Genomic DNA, 15,026 nt, shown 5'->3' with positions numbered 1-15,026 from the left:
GTGATATAAAACTGTAATGTGGTCAACTAATGTTGTGATGCTGCCTGGACCAACAATAGCTGTGCGTTTACTGGAAACAGAATTGCACACCTTAGTACGTTCAGAAACCAATCAGAATCAAGCATTCAACAGCTTGTAGTATGACTATGAAAAAGTTTGAAGCAATCCTTCAAAAAGCTGTAAATGACGGCACAGAAGAAGCTTACTTCAATTTGCTGGGGTGCAGAGGTGATTTTCCTGCCGTTCTTGTCAATGACGAAAGCAGACACACTGGTTTGTCCGATCACCAGACCTTTGACCAGAAACGTGGCCGTGTCTTCTTCTGCTGAATCGGGCAGAGTTCTGACGAACAACAGACGTGTATTAGCCTCCACAGACGCCAGCACAGCGAGTAAAGCAGATCGGGAATCGGTTACTCACTGCAGAGATATGATGGACGACGCGGCCCTCAGCTTCAGGTTCATGACAGGGAAATACTTGGACAGGAAAGGCTTCTTGTTGCCATCCAAAACCCGAACGTATGCTTTGACTGACTTGCCGATCTCAACCTAAAATCAATGTGTAATCTGAATTTCACCTCTGATTTCAAAACTACTTCATAAAATATCACATTCAAGTTTTTTTTTTGAGTGGGTGTCACCAACCTTGTCGACCACACGCACATAAACCTCCAGAATATCCGAGATGTGAACTGTGGCCGTAGCGGGGGAAGGAAAGGTCAAACAAAGGTCATGCACCATCACCTGCAGGACCCCCGCCTGAGCTGGGACAACCTGAGTCACAACGACATGAGATTACATTCAAAACGACATTGATTTGACAGTGTGCAGAAGAAACAAGTTATTAACTCTTTGTATTGTGCAGTCAGCTCACTAAGAGAGTTTGCGCAATACTTCAATGTTCCAGGTTCAACACAAGTTAAGCTTTAATGGGCATTTCACAGAACATTTTAACTCATTCCTCAGTTTACAACAGTGTAACAGAAAGACATTAATATTGTCTGTGTAAAGTTAAAACTTCTGTTGTGACCATGTAAAGCCCAGCGAGTTTCCCATCATACAAGCAAATACACTTTAGCATGCTTTCAGTAGCACTCATTATAAACATATACTTTTAAAGAATATACTCAATTACAAACTAATGTTTTTGGTATTAAATGTTACAATTTAGTGCATTTAAAATATATTAACTTTAAAAGTAATATTAAACACAATATAGTTAAAAACATAATCAAGTACTTAACATGTGCTTTAGTACGTTAATCAACATAAAAAAAAGTGTACTTCAAATGTAGGGCTGTCAAAAGATTAATCGCATCCAAAATAAAAGTTTGTGTTTGCATAATATATGTGTGTGTACTGTGTATAATTATATATATATATATATATATATATATATATATATATATATATATATATATAAAAACACACAATCATGTATATATTTAAGAAAAATTGGTTATATTTATATATAAATATTTATATAAAATATAAATTATATAAATGTATATACAGTATATAAATGCAAATATTTCTTAAATATATACATGAATGTGTGTGTATTTATACATAATAATTCTACACAGTAGACACGCATATATTATGCAAACACAAACTTTTATTTTGGATGCGATTAATCGCGATTAATCTTTTGACAGCCCTATTCAAAATACAACACAAGATTAATAAAACAATGAATTAAAATGTACTTTAAGGTAAAAAGTTAATTTGACATTGCAAAGTGGACTTAAGTAACAAACATGAAAGTGTAATATATTTAAGTGCACTTAAGCGGTTGTATTTAATTAACTTTATAGTATCTGCAAGTACAGTTTAAAAAAAATATTATTTGAAGGTTTAAAGTACACTACACTGAAGTGCACACGAATAACAATAAAACACTTATTTTTCACAAGTGAAGGATACCAGAAAGCGATTGTTCACATAAAGAAAAATCCAATCATATAAACGAACCCTTCCCTCCAATCAGTCTCGCCTTAAAAGCGCTACTGATCGATCTTAACATCTGCAATGTTTGCTGTCTGCTATTTTATACACTGCGGTTTTCACGAAACTCACCAGCTGACATTTAATCTGAAACGTCCCCATGTCAGGCTTTACCCCTGGTGTGGGAACAGTTGGAGCCGTTTTAACTGAACGCAACTAGTATCTTTATAATTACCATCTTAAAATATATCAGTGCCGCTGTTATGTCTCAAGATTCACACCAGTAATGTTTCTCTAAGTTCAATTAGAGCATTTAAGTAGCTTTATAAATGTGTCCAAGGCCTAATCCTGGCTCAATCTAAGCCCTGTCTGTGAAGCCAGGCCTGAGTCCACCTCAGCTGTCGTCTAGAGCAGAGATGTTCTCCTGGTTAATACACTGCCAATAACACTTATAAGAACACACTTGTTTAATGGGAATAGAACAGTTACAGGTCAATGATAATCTAAACCCATGGGATCAAATATTAATTCCTCTTTTTCTTATTAAATAAGGTGATCTGTAATATAGTGCATCAATACTGAACTGAGTTCTCCCGAGTCTGCATTGTACTTTGGTGTTCAACACAAAAGATTAAACAGATTGCAACTAGTCCAAAATGCGGCCGCAAGACTTTTGACAGGCACTCGTAAAAATGATCATATCACTCCTGTATTAAGAGAACTGCATTGGTTGCCGGTTTTCTACAGGATTAATTTTAAGATACTTTCATTAGTTTTTAAAGCACTACGTGGCATTGCTCCGACATATATAGCTGATCTAATCCAGGTAAATAAACCAAAGAGAGCACTGCGCTCCGAGTCATTAAATCTCTTGGTAGTCCCGCGGACGTACAGGAAAATGAGAGGAGAATAGTTTACCTCAATATATCAGGGAATGTTCCTCTCTTACGGAGTTTAAACGACACTTAAAAACGTATTTTTTCACTCTGGCGTTTGATCATTCATGAGTGCTGTGCTAGTGGTGGAATAGTTATTAATGCCGCTCAGATTTTGAGGTTGTCTGTGGCAATGTTTCGAACTGAAATGTGATTTTATGATTGTTATCTTATCCTATGTACAGCACTGTGGTCAACTTTTGTTGTATTAATATGTGCTTTATAAATAAATTGAACATTGAACATGTCTTCTTGCGCTTAGACGGACAAAATAAAATTATGACACAAAAACACAAATTTAAAACACAAAATTATGTAAAAATATCCTGGTAAACACAGAAAGTTATGTCTTAAGTGAATGTAAACAATGAGTAACAGTATATTGGATCCCATATACTGGATATATATATTGGAATTTGCTTAGTTGCTCTTATCGCACTGACTGTATACTTGTCTTCAACAATGTTGGAAATTTAAATTAGTTAGTTTAGTTTATTAGTTATTAGTTAGTTGTCCTTCAGGCTGCTGATTTTCATGTTCATGGTATTCAGCTACAGAATGTTTTGCAGAAAGACATGTTTGCTATCTAAATGTTTGACTTCATTATCTTCTACCATATTGGAATCGATACTGGGAATCGATGAGCAGGATCGGAATCGCTAGAATTCAACGATACCCAGGCCTAACGTTTAGTTGAAATAGTTTTCTGAAATACAAAATACCACCAATACCCCCCTGACAGAGCTCATCTTCTACTGAACCGGGAACAGTGCTGTATAATGTTACCTGAGCAATTCCCTGGGACTCCTGAAACGTGACCTCTGCGATTCCACCAACGCTGGCGTTGATGTAGAAATAGCCGGAGCCCTGCTGAAGAGTCAGATCCGCCTGCAGAGAGGAGTGTGTGTCAGGCCCTCTCAGGCACAGCAGAGCGTGTGTGTGTGTGTGTGTGTGAGAGAGATCTTACCGCCACATCGGGATGGTTGTATATGGTGATGGTGTCAGGGGTCACCCTCACGTCCTCCACCAACAGAAGGTCAAGCGTGGCCGAGACGGGGCTCAGAGGATCAAACTAACACACACATGTAAACACAACACACATGAATCAGAGCTGCAATTTACACTCAGTTCAAAATTATCCAATACGTATGAGTAAAAATGCTGGCTTATGCTGATATCGTAGAGAGCAGATATAAAGCCAATATATATATGAATATATCAGACTATTCTTTAGCAATAGTAAATAACACAAGCATAATAATATTTAGATTTATTTCACTTAATATTTACTACATAATCTTTATTCGAAAGTTTATCCATTTGAGATGTTTGATTTCTGATTTATACTTTAGATAGCAACTACTTGATTCTGTAATCTGATGTGCGGTGCCGCCGGTCTCTCCTGTGCACATCTAGTCCACACGGACACAGAACAAGCGGACAGGTGAACGGGTTACGATGAGCTCTTCAGCTGGATTTCCCCAAGTTTGTGGAATTACATGTTTAACAGGCATTTAAAGACTTCTTTAAACTATATAAATGCTGAATTTCAGAATGGCAACGGTATATATAAAAAGGTTTGCTTATCTATTAATAGACAAATCTGTTAAACAAAGATGGCAAACTAATGAAGCCAGAATTGGTGTCTTGGTTCTCAATACTGTCAAAATAAAAGTCCAGCTCACAACATTTAATTGGCCAAACAGAAAAACTTGCCAAAGCCAAAACTTAGCTGATATTTCGTCTTTGTGATATATTGGTCGACCACCAGTAAGAGGACTTTTCCTTATCGTTATCTTAGCAACATGCTAGGAGAATCAGGATAAGAATAAAATTGCTGCCAAGAAGAGCCTTTGAAATTAAGCTCTTCAGTTAGCAAGCGTCTGCCAGTCGCTGTAAACTGCTGGCTAGGCGCTAGCACAGAGCTAGCGTGTGCGTTTCAGCTTCCTGTGCTGTTAGCTCTGTTGTTGGCAACGGTAACTGTGGTGACGCTGTGGTTAGAGAGAGTTGGTCATTTCCTGCGGAGGAAACGAGGCGGCTCATGATCTGCAGAAGTGGAGGATCGGGCCTGATGCCGATCGCTCAACCAGAGACCCAGCGGACCCACGCCCTCCTGCCGCCACACGGCTCTGGCAGCGCTAGTTTCAGGCTATATCCACCAGAAGTGAACGAAATGACACTGACGTATTACTGTGTGTGCATCAGAGAGCTGGAGCAGAAATAACATCGCAGTCACGTACTTTTATCCTACTTTTAGGCTTACTTTAAAAAAAACAAGACAGCCACAATAAATAAGTTATCCTAATTTAAAAAAACACTTGCCAACAAGAATAAACACATTAATAAGCAAGCATTGTGTGTATTAGTTATTATCTTTATCTCCAAGCAGCTTTTTGAGCTAATACAAGAGATGACGATGGGCTCTTACTGAACCTGACAGTTATAATTAGATACATTCATTAAAGAATGTGTTGGCTTCTCTCTGGTTACATGAGCCAGACGGATGTTTGACCGCTGCGTTCACGTCTACGCCATCACACAGCATTTTAAAAACCTGGCGCTCAAGTAAAAGAAGTGAAACTTTTTAAAAACCGAGTCATTCCACAAAAAAGCGTTCTGTGTGAACTGGCCTCGAAGGCTTTGCGTCAAAAAAAGATAAACGAATAAGCGTGCATATCGACCGCAATCTTATATTGTATTCCTGGCCATGTTTTGGAGTCGATCTATTGTGGATTTGGTTGAGGTTTTAAAAACCCCTTTGAGATATGAAGGCAGACTCACTCCACTGGGCACCGCGGCGTGCTCCAGGTGCGGTGTCTGATAGCCCACCGCGGTCACCGTGATCGCTGCCACGCCCGACTCATGATGCACCAGCACCGTCTGATGACCTGTGGGAAACACAACACATCACAGACATTAGGACGGAGCGCCATGATACCGTCAGAAGTAGAAGTGTGTGAACCAGTTGATTAAATATGTTGAATTTTTTAAAAATAGTGTTTATAATGGTTATGTGCTATATAGGCATGTCAAAATTAATACTTTATGTACACAATTATGCTTATTCTTATACTCTGATACTTGTAGTACTATCATGTCGCCTTTGGCTTCTGTCTTGCTTAGTTGGTGACACTTAATACTCAATATTATAGTTCTGTCTGCATTGACACCATTATATGAGAACTGAACTGAGCTGCTCGATGTCATCACTTTTTTCTCCAGAGCGGCTATATATATATATATAAATGAATTAAATGAATCACTTTTTTACAAGAAAAATGAACCATCACTGAACTTACTTATCGGAAACAAACTGTTCATGTTATCACTGTGAAGCTGCTTTGAAACAATCTGTATTGTAAAAAGCACTATATCAATAAAGGTGACTTGACATTTTGGGCTTTCTGGGTATTTTTGTGTAAATATGATCCACTATGGCTGAGCAGCGTGGGCAGACGACACAGGGTTGGGATGGGAGTGGACAACAGGAGAGAGAGGATTGAAACAAACTGTAGTAAGCAAAATACGAGATTATATCCACTTGTACCTTTTGTATATAGTTTTCTCCTTTTTTTTCTCTCTCTTTTTATTACTTGTGTTTTTTTTCTACATGCATTCCCAAAAAGCCAACATGTATGCGAGGCAATACTTGATGCTAAATTTATTTTGTTCTTGGACTAAATTATTTGTTTGAAAAAGTGCATAATTCACACTTTATTTCTGTTTTTGAATCAGATAAGTCTGTCTTTTAGCAGATAAATGTCAGAAAAGTATGCCTCCAATGTAAACTGATAAATGTGCAAAATCTTTATGATAAAAAAAAATAAAGTGAAAAAAATATATATTATCAACTATATGTTTCAGCTATAATTTTATGATCATGTTTAAATTGATTTATTGTAATATATGGAATTATAAAATGACTCAGTGTTAGGATTTCTGCTATACCATCCTTCTCTAATACATATTTGTATTCATAATTATCAATGATCTGAGTATTGATTATAAGGTACCGTGAAGCTTCTTCTGCTTGCTGTCGTCCTCGTGCAGGTGTAGTGTCATGGGCATGGTCGGCTCGATGCTGGCCAGCGAGACTCTGGAGGACTCCCAGATCATGCTCAACGAGCTGAAGTTATCAAACCTCCTGCCCTGCTGGTCGAAGGCCGACACATCCAGCTCTGGGTTGTGGTAGTTAGACACGGGCACCTGCAGAACAAGCACACATGCCACTGAACTTCCTGTCACGCTAAAGGGGTGGTTGACTATGATTTCACTTTTCTAACTGTAGTTAGTGTGTAATGTTGCTGTTTGATCATGAACAACATCTGCAAAGTCACGACGCTCACAGTTCAGAACAAAGGGAGATATTTGCTATCACAGAAATCACTTTTCAAGGACTTTTCAACAAACGGCTGGTAGGAACTACACGAGCTTCTTCACGGGTTAGTGACATCACCAACCCCAATATTTACATAAACCCCGCCCCCGGAACACGATTTATAGATTATCAAGACAGAATATGCTAATCAATGAAATAAATTCATCAACTAACAATTCAGAAATGTCCAGTTGCATCCATGTTGTCACTTCTTCTTGAGTCTCTCCATCCTTTGTCTGACTCCGGTTTGAACATAAAAGGCATTTTCTTTTACAATTTGCAGTTTTTTTTAGCCCTAACCCAATTTTCACATGCTATAGAAAAAATCTGTGGGGTATTTTGAGCTAAACCTTCCCATACACACTGAGGACATCTTGTGTAAAGGGCATTATAGGACCACAGACTGAGCGCTGGACTGCTCACCACTTGCTTGTTCTGCTGCAGCAGAGGACAGGACACGTCCAGCTGTGGGCTCATGTAAATGGGGGTCAGCGTGAGGCGTGATGGAGGAGCACACACAAATTTCACAACCGCTGGTTCCACAGCAGGGAAGGGGTTTGTCATGGTGGGCTGGTTTCCAACAGTCACTGCTAAGATCTGCGAAGACACAATTATTTGAACATTTCAAACATATCAATCCACATTCCTACTGGATAGTCTAGACCAGCGGACTGGTCCCATCCGGACCGGATAATTGCTCCATTTAACCGTTTCTACAGATTAAAGTGAGCAGCGCGTCAAACATTGGAGCGGTTCACACCACAAGCACTCAGGGTTGTTTATGGGAATGATCTTTCGGAGCTATATCTATAATATTTTTTATCTAGAGCCAGAAGTGCTTCATTCAAGCCCTTTCCACTCCGTGCACATTGCTTCTCTTTCCCTCGTAAAGCAACACATTAAAGGATTAGTTCACTTTAAAAAAAACTTTTGCTGATAATTTACTCACCCCGATGTCATCCAAGATGTCCATGTCTTTCTTTCTTCAGTCGAAAAGAAATGAAGGTTTTTGATGAACACATTTCTCCATATAATGGACGTCAATGGGCCCCAAACGGGTCAAGGTCCAGATGACAGTGTCAGCGCCGCTTCAACGGGCTTTAAACGACACCAGACGATGAATACGGGTCTTATCTAGCGAAACCATCGTCATTTCAAAAATAAATAAAAAAGTTTAAGTTTTATAAGCACAAATGCTCGCCTTGCTCTGTTCTGTGTTGCGCGTTCGTGACATCACATAATACACAATTACGTTGAAAAGGACCTTGACCCGTTTGGGGCCCATTGACGTCCATTATATGGAGAAATGTTTTCATCAAAAACCTTAATTTCTATTCGACTGAAGAAAGAAAGACATGGACATCTTGGATGACAAGGGGGTGAGTAAATTATCAGCAAAAGTTTTTTTTAAATTTAACTAATCCTTTTAGAGCTGCAGACGACACGGTTATTTTAACAACAGTAGCAGAAACACGGCGAGCCACAATAGATACTTTCTCTAAAACACTGCAGAAAACAAGAATGCAGCGAATACAATTATCTTGATCTGTCATACAGATTACTCTGACTATTTAACCAAACCAGGTTTGACAAGTTGATGTGGCGTCTTTAAACTTTTTTATACATTAACATTATTAATCAGCATATAAAGAGTAATTCATAATAAACAATGTTAGAATTTGGAAAATGATTAAGAGAAAAAAAACATAAATGACTAGTTAACTTAGTTTTGTACGTAACAATGTACGTAATCTAATAGTTTATTGCTTCGAAGTAAAATATAAAAATGGCCTGTACTTTTCTTAAGAGGTAAACCTGCACCCCAGTATGTGCCATACACGTAGGTGTCTAATGTAAAATAAATAAATAAATAAAAATAACATACATCTGAGCTAACCTATTTATATTTTACAAAACTTTCCGTAAGAAACACTTTTGTACTTACTAGCCTGAATGGTACTCCAATTGAACAGGTCTCCGTATATAAATATCTAGGTGTATAGTTAGATGACAGGCTCTCTTTTAAAAAGCATATTACTGAACTTAGTAAAAAGCACATTACTGAACTTAGTAAAAAGCACATTACTGAACTTAGTAAAAAGCATATTACTGAACTTAGTAAAAAGCATATTACTGAACTTAGTAAAAAGCATATTACTGAACTTAGTAAAAAGCATATTACTGAACTTAGTAAAAAGCACATTACTGAACTTAGTAAAAAGCATATTACTGAACTTAGTAAAAAGCACATTACTGAACTTAGTAAAAAGCATATTAATGAACTTAGTAAAAAGCATATTAATGAACTTAGTAAAAAGCTAAAAATCTAAATGGGGTTTGTTTATAGAAACAGGGCTTTTTCGTCTCTTCACAGAAGACTAATTATTCAGGCCACTTTACGTCTGTCCTAGATTATGGTGACATCATTTATATGCACGCTTCAACTGCCACATTAAACCTCTTGATGCTATACATCACTGTGCAGTTAGGCTTATCACTGGTGATAACTATAAAACTCATCACTGTATGTTATACCAACATGTGGGATGGACCTCTCTTGCTGTGAGAAACTCTTCTTTTTATTAACAAAGCACTTCTTTTAAAACTACCTCCTTACATATCTTCTTTGCTTTTTATGACATACAAACATTTTAACCAGATCAACAGAGCTGGGCAGGTCTGCATTTAGTTATTTTGCCCCATATATATGGAACAAATTGCAGTTCAAACTTCAGATAAACAATCTCGTGTCCCTGGGTCATTTTAAAAAGGTATTGGAGGATTTATAAGAGGTTTCATGTGTTTGTGATTGTTTTTGTTGATGTGGTTGTCTTTTTTGTGTATGTATTTCTCATTATATGACGTTGTATATGTTCACATGTTTCACAGGGCTCAGCTGAAAAGGAGATCCCGGCCTCAGTCTGGTTTCCCTGAAAATTAAAATAAATTCGGTAACACTTTACTTGAAGGGGTGTGCATAAGACTGACATGACACCTTCATAATCATGACATGACACATGAAGGAGGTTTTATGATGTTTATGACAACTGTCATTAAGTGTCATTCGCTCAATAATGACATTTTTAATGCAAATATGACATTGAGATGTTTTTGTTATGACACCTTGACATAAACCAATACATCATAACCTGTCAGTGTATTTGTCATGACAACTTGACATTACTAAGACAACACAACCTGTCATAAATATGTCATAAACATGACATAGCAGATTAATTATCAAACTTAAGAAACCACTCAGCTTTATGGGTTAATATTACATTACTGTTATGTATTTGGTTTTGACATTGGCTGTCATGACAAGTTCAATTTGTACCACTGTAGTTGAGGTCAAGAAAAATATTCATGACATTTATAATGGCCTCATGACAGCCAATGTCAAAACCTCATGACAGTTTAATGTAATGTTAACCCATAAAGCTGAGTTAAGCTGAGCTGAGTTATGAGCTGAGTTATGTCAAGTTGTCATAACAAAAACATCTCAAACAATGTCATATTTGCATTAAAAATGTCATAATTTGTGAATGACACTTATTGACAGTTGTCATAAACATGCATAAAACCTCCTTTATATTCATGACATGTGTCATGTCATGATTATGAAGGTGTCATGCCAGTCTTATTCACACAGTAAAGTGTTACCATAAATTCATATCTAGTTGGGAGAAATATTTACTTTTTTGGGGTAAATCGTTGGTAAACAAAAGTTAAGGAATTTTCTTTTACAAAGTACACTGGCTGCCTTGATGGAAATGTATAACGGGTCCAAACCAGTATAGTCCAGACCTCCGCTGGGAAGGAGATATAGAGACCGGAGCTCTCGGCCTTTATCTGAACACCCCAGGTCTGCAGGACATGATCATAGGCGACGGTACCTGTTCTCCCAGAGCTCTGCATGTGGCTCTGACCAGATGTCTGGAGTAGGATCGCGAGGCAGGGCCCTGCAGAGACAGCGCGACGCTGCTGTGGTCCTCCGCCGTCAGGTTCCTGAAGAACTTGGACGGCTCTAGCACCCAGGGCCTCGGGCCTCCTTCAAACAGCATGTCTTTAGAGGAGCCCAACGTCACCACAGCCACAGCCACAGGGTCAACCGGCTGCCGAAGACGAGGAGGCACGTCATCTACAGTTCACTGCCCACTCCTCCATCTTTAAAAGCATGTTCAAACATCTTACCTTGAGAGGCGGGTAGGCAGCAATGGTGATCTTTGCACTGAGGTGAACATTACTGTGGGTATAGCTGACCAACAGGTTGGTGTAACCAGGGGTCAAGGCCTTAACGCGAACTCCGCTGCAGTGGCCCTGACCTGGAGCAAGTCTACCTGAAGACACACACACACACTCTCAAAACATACTGCAAGAGTACAACTCTACACACACTTGGATTCGCCGTGACATAACACTTTGCTTGCTTCTGTTAAATCTGCCAATATTAATACCATGAAATCATATTTGTATCTCTTAAATAACACAAATGGAGTTTCAAGACATTATTTGTAATTTCCGCATATGAAGACCATTAATGCAGGACTTCAAATCACCTGCTGTGAAAAATGTTCTCATTATGCAGAACACATTTGACCTTTGTATTTCAGGATGGGCTGGGAGTTATGATGATATATATATTAGGGCTGTCAAACGATTAAAATATTTAATCGCGATTAATCGTATTAATGTCATAGTTAACTCGCGATTAATCTCACATTTTTATCTATTCTAAATGTCTCTAGATTTCTTTTTGTCCCATTATTTTTTTTCTCATTTTAATGCTCTTATCAACATGGAAAAGTGGATCGGCTTGCTTTGTGCAAATATTGAAAACAACATTGATATACTGTGTTCAATTTCACACTAACATTCTCACTTGGAGCAAATAATCTCTCACACAATGTAACACTGTCCATCAATAAAAGGGTGAAAGAAATACTGACGAGGTAACGTTACTGATATTGACGAGTGGGCGGAGATTGCATCAGCGGTGTGTGTGTGTGTGTGTGTGTGTGTGTGTGTGTGTGTGCTTGACCATCAAGTGGTATTTCAGACTGGACGTGTGCGATGATAGCTCAGTTTACAACGACAAAACACAGATCACTTTGGTCTTGTCAATTGAACCATTTGGCAACTTTTTAAAAGTAAACTTTCCATTCAGAATCTTATTGGCATCCATTTCGGCGTCTCGCGCTCATCATTCATCCACTCAAAACGTAACGTTAAAGGGAACGCACACCGGACGAGAAGCGCAGCGCCGCATATTTAAAATTCGAACACATTATTCTCTATGAGTGCACACACACCGGCGGCGCCATTCTGCGTTTTTATTGCTGGCCATAAACTGAGAAAGTGTGCGTCCGCTGTACGATACGAGTTGTCCTAGACGCGGCTGAGCGCTGCGCTTCTCGTCCACTCTTTGGCCGGTTCGCATCGCAAGCCCAAACCAGTGTGTGCGGCGCGCTGTTGTTTTGTTTCTGGTCTAGCTAGATCCGGTGTGGCGTTGTAGTTTTAATAACGTTACTAGTTGTTGCAAAAGCATGTGAAAAAAACGACAAAGTTTGCTAGGCGTTAATCTCGCGATAAAAAAATTGACGCCGTTAAAATGGGTTTGAGTTAACGCCGTTAATAACGCGTTTAACGGACAGCCCTAATATAATCGTTAGAGATTTTGCTGTAGTTGTTTATACCGTGGTTTGCAAATATAGCCACATAGCACAGTACTAAAAATCATTGACACTTAAGTGTGATAAATTGAAAAAAATAAATAAATGCACGAATGAGAAAATAAAGAGTGGGCTGTACATGATATTAAAACAAGTAATTGAGCACAATAAGCCGGAATCGGATCCTTAAAGGAGAACTCCGGTCAATTTTAACATTGAGCTAATTTTTTTTGTAAATTTGGAGTGCTGTCAATACAGAGAACAACAACAAAAATCGGTGTTGCCTACACTGTGTTATCCTCTTTTTAAAATGTGCACCCTGTTGACTTGAATGGGGCACGTTTTAAACTTAACCAGTTCTTAGTCTTAACATCCTTGATGTGTCACACAAGTGCCCAGCCATGTTAGATGATAACTTCAGAGTGAACACGAGTGAATCTGACTGCAGTAGATGTGAAAGATATGAATAAAAATGATGTTAATTCAACAAGCGCACAGACCTGTATTTACTTCCTGTTTTCGGTCGAAGTCCAAAGTAGTCGACTGTCGAGTTCACGCACATAGGTTTAGTTACCTATGATCACGCGCGTGAACTCGACAGTCGACTACTTTGGACTTCGACCAAAAACAGGAAGTAAATACAGGTCTGTGCGCTTGTTGAATTAACATCATCATTCTCCTTTAAGGTCAGGAATCAGATACTAGTTATAAAAGACACGTTTAAATTTCTCTCATCGATTCCTGTGTGCACATTTTAATGTGGTTTTAAACCATTCAAGCACAAGAAGATTCGAATGAGATTCGGCACTCACGCACTGTTTTCTGAGCACACACACGTAAAGCACATCAGTGCACGAATACTGAACCGAGTTCTCTTTCATGTCTTCTTGCGCTTGAACAGACAAATACACAAAATGATGTCAAAATATAATATCCTGGTAAACAGTTGTATGTGTCATAAGTGAAAGTAAACCGTGACTGTTAGGTTATTCTTCCAAATACCTTCTTTTGTGTTCAGAAGAAGAAAGGAAATCATACAGGTTTGGAACAGCTCAAAGGAAGACAATAGCTTCATATGTGGGTGAACGACCCGGTCCGATGCGAGAAACAGACTCTGTAGTTTTAGCAGGAGCTCGACTCACCCTCCAGCAGCTGGAAGACGCCGTGACTCTCCATGTCCACCTGCATGTCGAAGTGTGAGCAGTCACTGAGCGTCACTCGCTCCCCGGCCAGCTGGCCGAAGATTCGCAGCGGCAGGTCCAGGTTTAAGCCCACACGGGCCTCCACTGCACACGGGCTGAACTCCATGCCCACCGGCTCGATCACATACACCTGCAGGAACAGCAGAAACCAGACTCATGACTCACTCATTTTAGTGCTGGGCAACGGTTAATCACGTCCAAAATAAAAGTTTGTGTTTACATAATATATGTGTGTTTACTGTGTATCATTTGTATATGCATGTATTTATTTAAGAAATATTTGTATGTATATACGGTTTATATATTTAAACATAATTTATATTATAAATAAAAATAAATATTTCATATATAAATTAGGGATGCTCATATTGACAACTGTCAACTGAATGTAAATTTTGACCGATTAATACTATCAGTTAAACGGTTTAAAAGTAAAAAATAATTCGATATTTGTAGCTTTTTTTGTTGTTGTTGTTTGTTTGCTGCATGGTTAAAAAAAAAAAAGTATATAGCCTATATTTGTTAACTCACTCACGGGTGCGCCTAAAGACATATTTCGCTGAGCAAGCAAAATGAAGCAAGCAAAAAGAAGTAGCCGAATGCGTGGGACCATTTCCACAGAAAGGGGACGAAGTTACTTGCAAAATATGCTACGTGGTGTTAAAATAAAGCAGTAGTGCAAGTACAATGCAACATCACTTGCGAAGCAAACATCCACAAGCAAACGAAAGGCGCTTTCCGAAGTTTATCACTCTAGCGATACGCTATCTCTGTATTCCCGGGACGTCTGTGCCATCAGACACCCAGACTAACCCCACATCATGTAGACATGTGACTTTAAATAAGAGCTAGACAAGCTGTGGATTGAGGCCTGCTATTTTTATTTGACGAAA

The 15,026-nt window shown here is 38.6% G+C and overlaps 1 protein-coding gene across 1 annotated transcript in view; it reads right to left on the bottom strand.

The window, feature by feature from the left end:
• The window catches only part of nup210 (nucleoporin 210), a 54,868-nt gene that overhangs the window by 23,804 nt on the left and 16,038 nt on the right, over positions 1-15,026 (bottom strand). The window contains exons 13-23 of the mRNA XM_079588016.1: positions 14,074-14,263; positions 11,454-11,599; positions 11,156-11,374; positions 7,683-7,856; positions 6,895-7,087; positions 5,663-5,769; positions 3,849-3,953; positions 3,668-3,769; positions 645-773; positions 421-548; positions 207-342 (exon numbers count right to left, since the gene is read on the bottom strand). Of these exons, the coding sequence (XP_079444142.1) occupies positions 207-342; positions 421-548; positions 645-773; positions 3,668-3,769; positions 3,849-3,953; positions 5,663-5,769; positions 6,895-7,087; positions 7,683-7,856; positions 11,156-11,374; positions 11,454-11,599; positions 14,074-14,263 (1,629 nt within the window). The remainder of the gene's footprint in view (positions 1-206; positions 343-420; positions 549-644; positions 774-3,667; positions 3,770-3,848; positions 3,954-5,662; positions 5,770-6,894; positions 7,088-7,682; positions 7,857-11,155; positions 11,375-11,453; positions 11,600-14,073; positions 14,264-15,026) is intronic.

This window comes from Phoxinus phoxinus (genome assembly GCF_949152265.1).
Source record: "Phoxinus phoxinus genome assembly, chromosome: 18".
In the NCBI taxonomy this organism is placed as follows: domain Eukaryota; kingdom Metazoa; phylum Chordata; class Actinopteri; order Cypriniformes; family Leuciscidae; genus Phoxinus; species Phoxinus phoxinus.
The sequence above is the reverse complement of the archived record's forward strand: the minus strand, read 5'-3'. Positions and strand labels throughout refer to the sequence as shown.